This window comes from Eulemur rufifrons, chromosome 6, assembly GCF_041146395.1.
Source record: "Eulemur rufifrons isolate Redbay chromosome 6, OSU_ERuf_1, whole genome shotgun sequence".
Lineage (NCBI taxonomy): Eukaryota > Metazoa > Chordata > Mammalia > Primates > Lemuridae > Eulemur > Eulemur rufifrons.
This window is the reverse complement of record NC_090988.1, coordinates 51,186,068-51,201,718: the sequence shown is the minus strand read 5'-3', so window position 1 is coordinate 51,201,718 and position 15,651 is coordinate 51,186,068. Positions and strand designations below refer to the sequence as shown.

At 42.4% G+C, this 15,651-nt stretch overlaps 1 protein-coding gene across 1 annotated transcript; it reads left to right on the top strand.

Moving 5' to 3' along the window:
- The first annotated feature begins 357 nt into the window (after window positions 1–357).
- GVQW3 (GVQW motif containing 3) lies at window positions 358–2,240 on the top strand. Its single transcript, XM_069469226.1, has one exon. It carries the CDS (start codon window positions 498–500, stop codon window positions 1,125–1,127), a length of 630 nt encoding a protein of 209 aa, XP_069325327.1. The 5' UTR covers window positions 358–497; the 3' UTR covers window positions 1,128–2,240.
- Window positions 2,241–15,651: the final 13,411 nt, after the last annotated feature.

Here is a 15,651-nt window from a genome sequence, read left to right as displayed (position 1 = left end):
ATTGCGCATGCGGGCCTGTCCCCGGGACTCTAGAGCTGGCGAGCCCTAGGCTGCTCCGGTAGGTTTGGCGTGCGCGAGTTTTGCACATTTGGGGCGAGCTTGCACGTTACATGACCGATGCATCTGTCCTTGCTTGCTTATGTTGCCACCACTTAGGCCTTTATTGCAGAAACCGTCGTAGACTCTTGAGGGCCACGGAATCGAGATGACCTTGGTGACTGATTTGCAAACTCCGAGCAGATCTGCGTGCACTGGTTGAACACAAACGCGGGTTGTAGATTTAATTTTTCCCTGTGAGCGTCCCATTAACAGGTCTCCCCAGCCTCGACTGGATGCCAAGGGGCGAAAACGCAGAAAAGCAATTACTCTTTCCTGGTGAGGCTCGTAGAAGAGCAAGAATAACGACAAGATTATGCCTACAACCCTATAGAGATTTGTCTCTGTCTTCCCCCCTACAGTCGTGGCCTGTTAACCTTCCTGTGTTGTTCAGTGCCAAAATGAGTGACCGCTATTTAGAACAAAGGATAAGTATCAAATTTTGCGTGAAATTGAACAAGTCTGCAAGTGAGACCCACCATCTTTTAAAAGAAGCTTATGGGGATGAAGTCATGTCAAGGGCCAGAGTTTTTGACTGGCACAAAAGGTTTAAAGAAGGGCGGGAAGATGTTCGAGATGATGCCCGAAGTGGTCGTCCAGTGACCCACCGGACGGATGAAAACATCCAGAAGGTCAAGGACTTGGTTTGTTCAAACAGGCAGTTAACGGTGAGGATGATGGCTGAAGAATTAAATTTAGATAAAGAAACTGTTAGACTCATTCTGAAAGAAAACTTGAACATGAGGAAAGTTTCTGCAAAAGTTATGTCAGGTATTTTGAACAATGAGCCTAAACCTGGAAGACTTGATTTCAGGTCTGATCTTTCAAAGGAAACTAGGAAAAATAGTTTGTGTGTGAGGAAAAAGGTAACAAGTTATGAAACATGGAATCAACAGGGCGACGCTGGTGGGGAAATGCCCCTGCCTGTATCCCATCCCAGAATCCACTACCCTGCCAGCCAGCTTCTGCAGGCCTCATCTTCAACAAGCCTTCCCACCAGGGTAGCTGAGGATTGGTTCACACCGTGGTGAGAGGTAGCTGAACCGGAACTAGGGAGCTACCTCACTGCTAGGCACCCTTTGCTGCTCACCTGTTTTCAGTCTTTACCACTTCTCCCTAGGTGTCAAGGCCCTCCTAGTTACTCTTTGCTGGACTATTGGACCGTATTCCTTGCTGTTCTCCAACTTTGAGGAACTTTTGGCTGTTGACTTCTGGTACTTGCGCATTTGTGACTTCTTTTGCCTAACAATTGTGGATCTCTTCACTGCCCAGACCTTAGCTTGCTGTGGCTGTGCTGTTCGTTTGTTCTCAAGATTCTGCCAGTGAGAAGTGGGAGCAGGATCTCCTGGTGTCTGTATCTCTGTGCCCAGGGAGGCATGCTCTTCTTGGAGGACCCCAAAAGAAGGCTTACAGTTTCAGCCTGCTGCAAGTTAGGGCCTGAGGTATGGTACAGAAGGCAGTGGCATGCTGACATATTGAGCTATGCTGGGCCTAAGGGCTGACCTTGCCCAGATAACTCAGTGGGAGCCCCTTGGAACTCAGGGGTTGGCCACCATTGCTGATCTCCTCACAGATCTATCCCTCACAGAAGGGCTAGGTTTGTTTCATTTTAGTCCTCTGCTTTGGACCTCCACTCATTTTAGTATCCCCTCTGCTGGAAGAGGAGGATCTGGTCCTAGAAAATAAAAACCAGGGGATCCAGGCCTAGGCTGTGATGTGTAGGGAGGAAGACCAGGTGACTCTCTAGACTCTGAACTAAGGGAGCTGCTGTCTATGTGCCGATTCCCACACAGCAGCTTGTTTTTAGTAACTGATGTGAATTTGTAGATGTGTTTTGAGAACTTGCTGTTTTTAGAACGCTGCTGGGCATTGACAATGTGAGGTTGTGGGGTTTTTGGGTTTTTCTTTTTTAAGTCAGGATCTTGCTCTGTCACTCAGGCTAGAGTGCAGTGGTATCATCATAGCTCACTGCAGCCTCAAATCCTGGGCGCAAGGGATCCTCCTGCCTCAGCCTCCTGAATAGCTTGGGACTACAGGTGTGCACCATCATGCCTCACTAATTTTTCTATTTTTTGTAGAGATCAAGTTTCTTGATCAGGCAGGTCTTGAACTCCTGGTGTCAAGTGATTTTCCCACCTCAGTCTCCCAAAGTGCTAGGATTACAGGTGTGAGCCACCGTGCCCGGCTGACAATGTGAAGTTATGAAACAAGATCACCAATGGCTGATGGGCTTCATAAAAGAGGTGGTTCTTGAATGGGATCTGTGAGGAAGGGTGAGACAAGGAGCTATGAAATTAAGGAGTTTCCCAGGCAGATGGAACAGCATGAGGCTTTGAACCTTATCAGTGGAAAATGATGACACTATTGGCTAAAATAAAAAAGTCTAAAATAGTCTTACAGAAGATGAACAATTTGGGATAATTTGCTTCCTCTCCTCTGCCACCAACTCTATGTCAGTAGTTTATAAATTGCTTCTGGGTCTGTGAATAGGTTTATAATAACTGATTTATTTGATTATCTAATTTTCTAGTCAGACCCCCAAAAGCCATCTCTATAAGTTTAAACTCTGCCTCTTCTGTTCCGGCCTCTCTTCCAGGATTTATGAAATGGGACTTTTCCCAAGTGGGTTATAAGTAATATCAAATAGTCTGGAGGGGGCCCCAAGGATTTTTACACATAAAAGCTCCTGTTGTTTAACTTGTAAGGAAGCAAACAATATTGGTTGATAGTAGAGGCCCAACACTTATTATTCAATATACTTTTAGTTCTGTTCTTTCACTGACTCTACTCCCTTTGAAAAATTACAAGTTTCCCATTAACACCTGTCAGTTTTGAGGCACCCTGAAAGCTAGACATTGTCCCACAGAGAAGAGATATTGTATAAGAACACTTTAAACCAAACAACAGCATATAGACTTCCATCCACCTATTTAGCAATTTCTAGACATTCCATTTCGGGACCATTAAGTCTTCCTAGATCAGACCAGACTCTGGGTTGCCCACAAGCACTGGCCACTAGGGACACTGTACTTCGGGATCAAAGCCCCCACCACTAGCTATTGTAACTTTGTTGCTCAACCTGATATTAACCCTTTCTGGGCCCAGTCGTAATTGTTGCGGACTTATATGTTCCTGGGCCAGGCCAGGATCCCACAACAATACCTACAAGCATTGTCTCCAACCTATTATGACACAGAAGTCCTAAGAATATTTATTTCTGGATTTTATTCCAGTCCCGTGAACAGGGCTGGAGTGACCCTGCCAGTATGATGCTGGGCTAAGACCCATGCTGGAGTCTAGGGCACCAGAAGCAGCGTTGCCCTAGACAGGATTTAGACACAGGACAACCAGAAGCAGGTACTCAGGAGTGTGAATTCAAATTCTTCCAAGTGGCTGTAATGAAAAGGACTTAAATTTATTGCCTTAGATCATGTGCTGAGTAGTAGTCATGTTGAACTACTGCCTGTACCCCATTACCCATTTGCAGAGCTTCCTAGAAAATATTCAGTGATTATAGGATGCCTCAGATTTTTGGAAAGTAAAATTATTGCCCTAATACTCATCCAGAACAAACCATTCACACATAGCTGCTGCTCAGAATCACTAAACCCCAAGGCTAAGGAGCATGATTTAGAAGAATCTCCAAACAGGAGAGTTGCTGTGTAAGAACTTATAGAAGGCACTCCTTATGTGTCTACCCACCAAGTCCATTTTATTGCTCATCCAAGTTTTGCCCTGGCCTGCACCGTGCTGCCCAGGACTCTTGAGCTCCTGGTCTTAGAGTCTCACAGATCCAGCCATGCATCACACCCAGGCTCTTCTCAGACACCTCTCAATTTATTCGCCTGTTTGCTCTTGCTCCTCTATTTCCCTGGTGTTTTGTTTTCTGGTCCTGGAACACACCTGCAATGGCTGCTTTTGGCAACTTTGGTGTGCTGATCCTTGAATTGCCCTTTGGGTCATGGTTTTCCACTCAACTTGCAACTCTTCTCTTATTTTTGGATCCCTCTTCTAGCCCCCTACTTTAGCTATTGAGTAAGGAAGTTTTCTGCTCCAGCCCTGGCCCCAGGTTGCCTTCCTATCTCCACGAAGTAGGGTGGGGAGATGAGGGGCATGACGTATTCTTGTTTTTGTTTTTTAAAAGGGATATGGGGGAGGAGCTCCTCCCACCCTTAGCTGCTATCATTTCTGCTCCTCAGAGGCAACCAGTGTTAGCAGTTTCTCAGGGAAGCAATTGGTTACCTCTGGTACTCAGAGTCATGAAATTTTTTCAAAGCTATAACATCCAAATCCCATTCTCCCAGCAACTGTATTTTCCCTGGCAGGAGAAACTCTGCCTAACCATAGGAGATGAATCTTGGCTGTCTGTGGGCTTCTGCAAACCTTGAACATCATCCTCAAGCTTACCAGCATTAATCAGTGAATCTCCAGCTTTCAGGTTGACCTTCCTCCCCACCCTCACCCTTACCTCCATTCTGGTTCAAAGTCCACCTGGAATGTTTTATGCCACAGCTGAAAGTCCAGGAGCAATAGACACCTTCCAGGGTATTTACAAATGAATGAATGAATGAAATGAGGTCAATGATTTATTTATTTGTTTACAAATGAATGAATGAATGAATGAATGAAACGAGGTCTTGCCATTGCCCAGGCTGGAGTACAGTGGCCCAATCGTAGCTCACTGCAACCCTGAACTCCTGGGCTCAAGCAATCCTCCTGCCTCAGCCTTCTGAATGGCTGGGACTACAGGTGTGTGCCACCATGCCTGGCTATCATTGATTTTATCTAATTCTCCCCCCATGACCCCACCCCACCTTGCTCCGTCTGCCCCACTGGTAATGATCAAAAAGAGAAAGAATAAAATGTTCACTGAATCTTTGACTTAGAAAAACATGTGGATGGTTCTGCAGTCTTCTGAATTCTGCCCCTGACTCAGTCATTGAAATGTTTCCATTATTTGGGGAGAATATTTAGCCAGGGCCTACTTTCCAGAATCTTTCTTGTAGATCTATTTCTTAGTCAAAGTCCAGACTTGCCTTTGGAGATGCCTGGCTAAATTTGGGTGCTAAATGATTTGAGGACCCCTAGTAAAGGAGTAGGGCATTATTGGGGAATTGTCTCACTGTATCACATACACTGCTCAGCTTGCCTGCTATTTTCAGACATCTCCACCAAGTTTCCCCAGCCTCCTTGGGATTGGATCTCCCCTGGGTCCCATGTGGCTCAATTAGTAAGTGGCTACCTTTGCTGCTGAATTGTACGTTACCCTGCATTCTCCAACTGCTTCAGTTGGATCAGCCCTCCCAGATTTTACCTGGTGTTTATATCCTATCTGGGGCAACCCTCATATATTTATGTTCTGTAGTCTCTGCCTTCCCAGGGCCTTGCAAATTCTCAGTTGTATCACCCTTCTCCCAGAATTAATATCTAGAAAGAAAAAATCTGCAGTGGGGAACTTCAATACCTCGAAGGACCCACTTGGATCTAGCCCAGGGGTCAGCAGACTTCTGTAAAGTCTTAGGCTTGGGCCATATGGTATCTGTTGCAACTACTCAACATTTTAATGCAAAAGCAGACATAGCTAATATGAAAATAGATGAGCATGGCTGTGTTCTAATAAAACTTTATAAATGTCTACTGGAATTTGAATTTCTTGTAATTTTTACAAAATAATATTTTGATTTTTTTCAACCATAAAAAAAATACTTAGCTTGCAGACCATAGTAAAAGAGGTGGCAGGCCAGATTTTGCCCATGGGCCATAGTTTGGCAATCCCTGGTCTAGTGTATATAAAGTATGTATATAAAAATGACAGGTGATTGTTTTCTATCATTAACATTGTTAATGCTACATTGATCTGGCAGTGTCTGACAATTTACTGTATAGAAATTATGAAATATTGGAGAGAATCTTTATGAGACCAGGAGAATAAACTAGAGCTGAATGATTGACTATTTTCCCTTGACTATGTTCAGATTCACAAAATGGATTTTGTGCTATTTTTCACTAAAAATGACATTATATAAACTACCACCTATATTATTTCCGTGTGGTATCTCAAAAGCAATTTTGGCAATACTGAAAATGAGGCCAAGTTGCAACTTGCAATAATAGAATGAACTGAAGGTAGTTCTAAAACTGCCTTGACCATGGACAGCATTTGAGCAAGTTTATGTTACCACCTATTAAAGTGTACACTTAGGGAGATGACAAAACTCACTGAAGTACATTTTCTTGCACGGTTGCAAATATTTGCATCTTGCAACTGATGCCGAGGTATTTCCTCTTAGGGGAGTATATTTGTTTTTCCCCTAGAGAGAACTTTAATGTGTGACCTTTATTTAAACTGATTTTCCAGAATCGTAATAGAATCTCAGGATTGAATAGACCTTTACAAGAGTATCTGATCCAGCCAGTCATGTTTCCCATGAATCCAGGAGTGACTGAACCCTACAGCAGCTGAAAGATTGCATCTGAAAGAATATGCTGTGTTAATTCACTCAAAAAAAATTTTTATTGAGTGGCTGTATGTGCCAGGCACTGTCCTGTGTACTGGGATACAGCAGTGGGCAAAATAGACACAGTCTTTGGATTTGGCAGTCTGAAATCTAATTACATTACCCTTCACTCTTGCACAATTTCTGTTCCATGTGCTCACACTAACTCGTTGTTAACTGCATACCTGGAAATAGGTATGACCTTTGCTACATACCTTTGTGCTGTGGTCTTGAATCCCTCTCCAGCTACATTAATAATTTGAAAACTATGTTTCACTTAAATTTTATTTTCTTTTAGACAGATCTATATTGGTAGAAAAACACACTGGCAGTGTTGGAAGTATAAATTGGCAACAGCTTTCTGAAAAGCAATTTGGCAGTATCTGTCAGGAGCTTTAAAAATGTTTATATCCTCTGATCCTCTAATTCCCCTTCTGGAAATCTGTCCTAAAGAAATAGTCTAAAATGTGGGCAAAATTAATGTTTAACAATCTTAAAGTCCAACAGTAGAAAATTGGTTAAATAAATTGCAATATGACTATGCAATAGACTGTTGTACAGTCATTATAATTAATGTTTCTGGAGAGTATTTAACAGCATGGCAAAATGCTTATAAGTGAAAAGAGTGATATACAAAATTGTTTTTTAAATGACTAGACAGATTATGCTAACTCTAGGTGGTTAGATTGTGGGTGTTTTAAAAATTTTCCTAGTTTTTATGCTTTTTAAAAAATATTTCTCCAAAATATTATTACTTTAATTGTCAGTAAAAAACAGTAGCCCCAGAAGATGGCAGTGGAGAGATGGAGGCCAAATCACTAGTTTGACCCCGCAATTAACTGGTTGGGTCAGTGTGGTGGCCGTAGGATCCTGTGTTGGCAGTAGGACTGGGACAGAAGGGAAGGCACCTGCCCCAGAGGAGAAGGGGATGTGACCAGAATCCCTACAAAAAACCACAGTGGTTAGAGGAGACACCACGGGTGGCATGCTTCTGTTATGTAGTTCTAGGTAGGTAAAAGAGTACTTGTAAATCAAGTACATTCTGACAAATGGGAAAGGATATGAAATACTCTCCTGGGTAAAATTAACCACCTTTGGATTTCACTCTCACATTCTCACACAAAATGAATTCTCGAGACAGATTTTATAATAGCTGATTCTCTGAAGAATTGTTGAGCCTGCTGTATAATTTCTTTAGTATAGGAATGGCTTTCAATGTACCACGTCTACCTCCTCCCACACTGGGACACTCAGGTGACACGGATGTACACTGGAATATTTGGTATTCTACATTGAGAATACTACACACACATCATTAGTTATCTTAATGTTATAACTTACTAAACTCTTAAAGTTTGCAAATGTTATTTTGTTGACATCCAGAATTTCTGTACTTTTTATTTATGTCTGAAGAGTAATCATGTGGGATTTTAAAGTGAAAAATGATGTAGCTAATGCCTATCCATAGATGAAATTGTTATGTTGGGAAAATGTGTACTTAATTGTTGCTTTAGTAAAATGATTATTATTAAAATGTTAAATATATCTCCTCAATGAAATTTTAAACCTTCAAATGAGTGCACAAGGTAAATACATTTTTACAGGGATGTAGATCAGATAGTTGCGAAGCTGGAAGAGTTCTTTAAAATCTAAATGTAAGACCCTTGGTCTATAGAAAGAACAAAAGGTGAGACGAGGTTTTATTTCTGCCTCCTTAACTAGCTATGTGACTTTGAGCAGTTCATTTGTACCCTCTGTGATATTCTTTTATTCATCTGTAAAAGAAAAACAATACCATCTATCTCATGGAGTTGTTTATTTTTTTCATTCAAACAAATATTTATTGAGTGCTTATATGTGTCTGACACTGTTCCAGACAGAGGATATAGCAATAAACAAGACCAAAAAAAGTTTCTCCTCGTGAACATACATTTAAGTGAGGGAAACAGAAATAGGATAAATGAGTAAAAATACAGTATGTTAGACCGTGATTATTAGATGTGAGGCTCACATTAAATAATGTATATGAGGTACACAGCACAAGACCTGGCATGTAATAAGTGCTCAATAGATAGTAATTTCCTTTGCTTCTTTAGTCTCACTAACAGCTCCTGAGTTATTTTACAAAATGGTAATAATCAGCCAAAAAGCCTGACTCATTCATTGCCTTCTGTCTTGCCAGTTAATAAGGCCTAAACCTGTTTGTGCTTAAGAAGACAAAAGAATTCTTACGGTTGTGTTTTGTACTTCCTGAATGGCAGATTAATCAAGGTGTTGCCTAAAGACTTTTGATAAATGGCCTTTTCTGGAGCCAGTTGGCAGGAGTCTTTGCCTGGGGCTGGATGGCAGGTGTGTTAGGTCCACAAAAGCAAATGCATAGTGTCATTACTGTTTTAAGCAAAACAGACTAGAAGACTGAAATGGCTGTTTCTCTTTAAGAAAGGATGGGTGCCCTATGTCCTGTGCCAAACATTGGAGCACTGAGCAAAGTTCGCAGTACTAGAAGGAAACTAGCTACCACGTTGTTTATGAGAGACCAGGGAATTAACAAAAAGCCAGGAAAAGGAGGGTTGAAGGCTTGTGGTTTGTTCATATTTTTGCCCATCGTAGAAGATTTGGAAAGTTCAAAAATGTTTAAAGAAGCAGCCAGAAGTTTATCTCTAGGGTTCGAGTCTTTCACCAGACCCATCTCTTGCCTCAGCTTCCTCCTTCAGAAACATCCAGTGAACAGTTATTTACTGAATTTCTTTTTGGGGCCTGGGCATATGCTATGCACTGAGGGTACAGCCCTTGCCTCTAGGCAGTCCCCAGATCTGTGGGATAGGGGAAGGGCCAGAGGTGGGAGGAGCACCAAGAATGGGTTCCTACCTTAGACTGTCAGTTTTTCCCAGAAGACAGGTCTAAGGAACAAGCTCTTGGTAAAGAATTTGGAACAAAAAGTTGGAATCATCACACTTAGGGTGATTGTGAAAATGAGGAAGTAGGGTATGAAGATGCAAAACACACATTATCATGGTAACTGCAGCTCCTCTTATGTAAAAGGGCCTTCACCTCTGTCCACAAGGATTCAATGTGGAATATCATTAATATCTCTCAGAAGAACTGGACTTTAAGCTGTGGACCAGTACCCCTTATACCTTACATTGAGAACCTAATAAGTGAAAATTCAGAATTACAACCCAGATTAGATGAGGAAATTGGCCCAGGGAGGTTGAGTGACTTTTCTTGAATCACATCATCTAGTTGGTGCCAAAGCCAGAAAAATAACGAAGGACCTTGAACCTCACTCAATCCAGTGAGTTTTTTCTATTACTCTGTTGGTAATAATTTCCTTTACTTTACAAAATGTACATTCTTAAGATATCTTTAAAATAGTCCTCACCTTTGCATTTAACAAATGATTTACCAACAGGTCGTTTATATACAATTTTTAAGGAACATATTTATAGCATAGAAAGTGGTGCAGAGAGTTTTTCCAAATTTCCCTGGAGTGTCCAGGTCCCTTGGTCCTTCCAGAGGTGTGTGTATTCATAAGTAAATGTTGGCATTCTGTCATTCGTTTTTTCCAGATGTTCTTCCCAAGTAGTGTGTGATGTTTTGTGTTTTTAATATTTCTTACATACATTTTTTAAAATCTGGGCACATAAATCCTAATAAAGCTCTCAACTATCTCCTCTGTGCTGTCTCAAATTTCCGAGTGTGCTTATATTCATGACACAGTGTCTGAAGTCATGAACACTATCACATAATTAGGGCTTATATCCCTAAACCCCAGTCTTGTGTTTCTAGATGTTCTGAAAATTCTTTACACTTCACTTGTAAATGCCGCTGTCCTGTGCCATGACATTACCATAGTAACATAGATTTCAAACAGGAAAACAGAGGAAGCCCAAGGAAAAGGGAAGTAGGTTTCAATGCAAAAAAAAAATTAAGTTAAAAATTATAGAATATATAGATGGGGCAAGGGGGATTGTGTAAGGGGGTTGAATATTCTATTCTAGTTTGATGTCTTCTGAGAACATAATGTCCTGCAGGCTTCCTTTAAGGATGGGCAGTATCCACAGCCCACCAAGTGGCCCGATCTTGGAATCACATTTTCTTTGACCCTCACATCCTGGCAGGTCCTCACCATTCCCCTAACATTTCTTACTGTCACCTACTGCAACTGGACAGGAGTGGTCACCCACCTCTCACTGAAGTGCATCCCCTACACTGCACATGTGCTCTTTGGCTTGTGGTTGGCTGAAAACTGAAGACTTTTGGACACCAACTTTTTGAGCTTGCTCAATCAAGCCCCACCCTCTGCTGGAACCCCTCCCTGTGCTGCCATCCACCTGGCAAACTCCTGCTCAGCACTCGAGCCTCAGCCTTACTTACCATTGCTCTTCTCTTCCCCCTCCCCACCGCCCCCATTTAGGAGGCAGCCACCCCCAATGTACAATGCACATTCTTAGGTCAGGAAAACTACAGCACTTAACTTCATTGTTTGCAGGATGTTTTTTCTCCCCTAACAGCCCATGAACTCAAATGCCAAAACCGCATCTGATTCGTCCCTTTGTTCCCTGCATCCAGAATGAATCTGGCCTGGAACTGCTCAATAAATGTTTGATGGATGAATTAAAGAAGGGACTTTTATGGTAATTGTTTTTTGTCATGGTGGTAAAATTGACATAACAAAATTCACCATTTTAGCCACTTTAAAGTGTACATTTCAGTGGCATTTAGCACATTCACAGCGTTGTGCAATCATTACCACCATCTAGTTCCAGAGCATTTTCGTCACTCCAAAAGGAACCCTGTACCCAGCAAGCAGGCACTCCCCATTCCCTCTTATCCCCAGCCCCTGGCAACCATCAATCAACTGTCTTTCTCAATGGATTTGCCTATTCTGTAAATTTCATATAAATGGAATCATACAATATGTGGCCTTTTGTGTCTGGCTTCTTTAACTTAGCATGTTTTCAAGGCTCATCTGTATGATAGCATGTATCAGCACTTAATTTCTTTTTGGGGGTCCATGATATCTCATTGTATTGATGTACCACATTTAGTTTATTCATTTATCCATCGATGCACATTTGAATTGTTTCTGCCTTTTTTTGTTTTGTTTTATTTAAATCTCTTACTACGTAATGGATTGTTTCCATCCTTTGACTGTTGTGAATAGTGCTGCTATAAACATGCATGCACAAGTCTTGTTTTCAGTTCTCTTGGGTATATACCTAGAGGTGATACCAATAAATAATTCATTACTTTTTGTATTCAGCGGTGTGCTGGTAAATATTTAACAACCAGTTCTTAACTTGGTAGGGGTTGGGGATCTCTGCTTTGTAGCATTTCTTGATTTCTAGAGTATAAATACTCAAGTTCCCAATGTGACATCATTGAATGTAAGGTTGGGAAGAGATGAACAGTAGTATTTTTACCATATAAATATAAGAGATATAAATATGCTCAAAAGCATAGATAAGAGTGCAATGTAGTAAAATAATTAAGAAGTGATGCATTGTGAGGATATTTTACTTTTATATTTTAAATCAGTGGTCCCCAACCTTTTTGGCACCAGGGACTGGTGTCATGGAAGACAATTTTTCCAGGGGGGTGGGGGCGGAGGCAGAGTTCAGGTGGTGATGCCAGTAATGGGGAGCGGCTACAAATACAGATGAAGCTTCCCGCGCTAACCTGCGTGCCCCCCTCTCTGCTGCATGCCCCCCCCCATTTCCTAAGTTTCATGGAAGACAATTTTTCTACACATGGTGACAGGGTGGGAGTTGGGGGGGGCTGAGCTCTGCAGCCTGGTCCTGAACAGGCCTCAGAGCGGTACCAGGGTTTGGGGACTGCGGTTTTAAATGATTCATTTAATGGTAGGTTTATATAATTTAATTTTTGATAAGACTATGTCTAATAAGCAGTTCTCAAAACTCCTAAAATTTTAAGTCTTCTCTCTGGGCTGATGTCAGCTCCTGTCAGTGCGTCACTCATATCCCACTCCTTACATCTCACTTCTTTCAGGATCTAATTTTCTCCTTATTGAAGTTTATCTATTAATGGACTTTCAGCAAGAGTTTGTATGAGGTAAACTCATTGTCTTTACTTGTCAGAAAATCAAAGTTTGGCTCTCACTAATTTAACTGTGTACAGATTCTGGTTTGAGATTTATTTTATCTCCACCTTTTGAAGATATTATCCTACTGTCTTCTGGTTTCCATTGTTGCTGATGAAAAAGCTGCTTTCATTGTAGTTAACATCCCTTTTGGTAATCTGTCCCTTGTCACTGCAGACCTTTTTTTTGAGACAGGGTCTTGCTCTATCACTCAGGCTGGAGTTCAGTGGCAAGATCATAGCTCACTGCAGCCTCAAACTCTCAAACTCCTGGGCTTAAGTGATCCTCCTGCCTCAGCCTCCCAAGTACTAGTACTACAGGCACATACCATGATACCCAGCTAAATTTTTTTTTTTTTAAATTTTGTAGAAACAGGGTCTCACTATGTTGCCCAGGCTGGTCTTGAACTTCTGGCCTCAAGCAATCCTCTCACCTCAGCCTCCCAGAGTACTTAGGATTATAGGGGTAACATTGTTAGCTTTTATGAATAATTTTTGCTGGCATTTTGCTGAAGCAAATACTCTGAAAAAGATTCCTCCTGCTTCCTATGTAAGGCTGTTTAGGGGAGAAGGAGAGGAAGTAGAAAGCAAGCAGGGAAGCCAGGCTCTCCTAAGCCTAAGAGGCCCTGGTAGGAGCATTTGGCTGGGAAGATGTGGAAGCCAGTAAGCATTTCCTGCACCATCCAGAAGCATCTCCAAACCCGCCCAAGAGGTGGGCAGGGAAGGGGACATAACAAGCGTCCTGCATGTTGTCTTGGGCCTGCCTCAGGTAGGAGGAAGCTCAGGCCATGGCAGAACCCACCGGTCCGTTCTGCTGGGTTGGGGGATGTCTCAGCAGAGCCTGGCATACTCTCAGGCTTTTCACTTCCCTCCTCATACTGGGACTGCTTCTTGGCCTGTGCATCTTCCTTAGAGCCTGGCCCTGAGAAAGTGTCCCACAAAGGTGTGGGGGATCAATGGGGATAACTGAGGTCTAAGTGAGGGAAAAGAAGGCATTTCAAGTATTTACAATAGAGGGACTTAATGAGGTGGAACGGTTTCACAGGTGATGGGATAGAGGACAGAGAGACATCCCAGAGCTTGAGAACAGGAAGCCACTGCCATATCAGCTAAAGGGGAGAGGGAGGAGGCAGAGCCACCAGGGTCCAGGAAACTCACTGATCAGAAGCTTGAACCCTAGCAGACCTGTCAATGGGACCAGGAGCCATGGGGGACGTGTAGCCACAGAGACACCTGAGACAGACAGGGAGAAGAAACACCCTGCCTCTTCCCCATTCACTCAATCCCAGTGTCCTACTAGTACTTCCCTTTGGCTAAACTCAGCTGGAAGTTAAGTATCTTAGCGCCTGAATTCGTAGCCTGAATGAATCATGGATCAACCTCCCTATGTCACAGAGCAGAGTAGAGCGGAAGACTGAGGAACAGGTCTGAGAAAAACAGGCCAGGACTGGCATGAAAGGAAAGAAGAAAGGAAAAGTAAGAGGGAGGGAAAGAGGGAGGAGAGGAGGATACAAGACTGTGTGTAGCATATAAGCATTCTAAAATACTTCTTAAACATCCTTTGTAATTAAAAGGAGTCTTGATTTAAAAAAAAAAAAAGTTGCCTTCCTTGCATGCAGAGTTGTGAGAAACAAATGACAAAATGGATGTGAAAATCTTTTGAAAATTGTCAAGTGCTACATAAATATAAGGGGTGACCCTCATTAATATCATTAATTCCCTGGATGGAGGAGTTATATGTGAATGTGAGTATAAACAGCTACCTTTTATTGAGCATTTATAATGTGTGGACTCTTTTTATGCATGTGTATTTCAATATTTTTAGCTGCAATAATGATAACTAACAGTGACTTGAATAGGTAGTTGTTTTCTGGCATGGTAAGAATTCCAGAGGTGCTGCTTTGGCCTTTACGTCTTGGTTACAAGATGGCTGTGATGCCCAGCCATCACCTCCAAGTTCAAGGCAGGAAGGGATGTGGGATGAGGGGCAGTTCAGACTCAGCAGTCCTGTTTCATCAGAAAAGCAAAAGCTCTCCCAATAACTCCCCAGAGTCCCACCTAAATCTCATTGGCCAGAACTTGGCCACATGATCACCCCCAACTACAAGGGAGCTGTGGTGAGGTAGCAAGAAACAAATGGCTTCTGGATGGCCAACTAGCAAGGCCTGTCTGCCACATGCATAGGAGCACAGCATGTACTTGGCAGAGGGTGGATACTCAGTAAGCATTAGCTCATTCGCGTACCTGTGTGTGTTTGTGTGTCTGTGTTGGTTATAGACATTCTCCATTTCTCCTAACAATCCTGTGAAACAGCATCCTTCTTTACAGACGAGCCCAAACACACAGCTGGTAAAAGGCAGAGCTGGGCGTGGGACTTGTTTCTTCCTGACTGAAGTCTGAGGGCTCTTTGCATTGCGATGCCACGTCCCACCCTCCCTCTAACGTCTCGGCCTTGGAGTTCACATCAGGCCCAAGAAGGCTTGATGAAGAAAGAAGAGGGAAGATCAGTTCTGAAATATGTTGACACCTGTCCCTGGGGCTACGCACAGAGTAGCGATGAAGTCTCCAGAAGAGGTTCCATAACTGTATATGCTAGAGTCATACCTCCACCCGAGCGAAGCAGCTTCGGGGTGGTCACGCTGGGAGGCTCAGCCCTTATTCTGATGATGCCACCACTGCCCCAAATTCCTGTAGGACTCCCCTTTGCAAGTCACAAAAATACTTCAATCTCATTACTGCAAAATTACACCTCGTTTCTGGCCCCAAACCCAGCTGCAGCTCCTCATCTCATTTACCATGAGTTCCAAGTGACTTTTGACTGTGTCAAAAATCAAAAATTGAGAAAGACAGAAATGTATTGCAATTTAGATGTAGAAGAATTTGTTTTGTAGCCAATTTTCAAATAAAAATTATAGAAATGTTTAAGTCAGAGAAACACTGTTTAAATAAGTATACC

Bases quoted from the DNA above. Each gene is read 5' to 3' on its own strand.
- GVQW3 (XM_069469226.1), top strand. From the start codon at position 498: ATGAGTGACCGCTATTTAGAACAAAGGATAAGTATCAAATTTTGCGTG.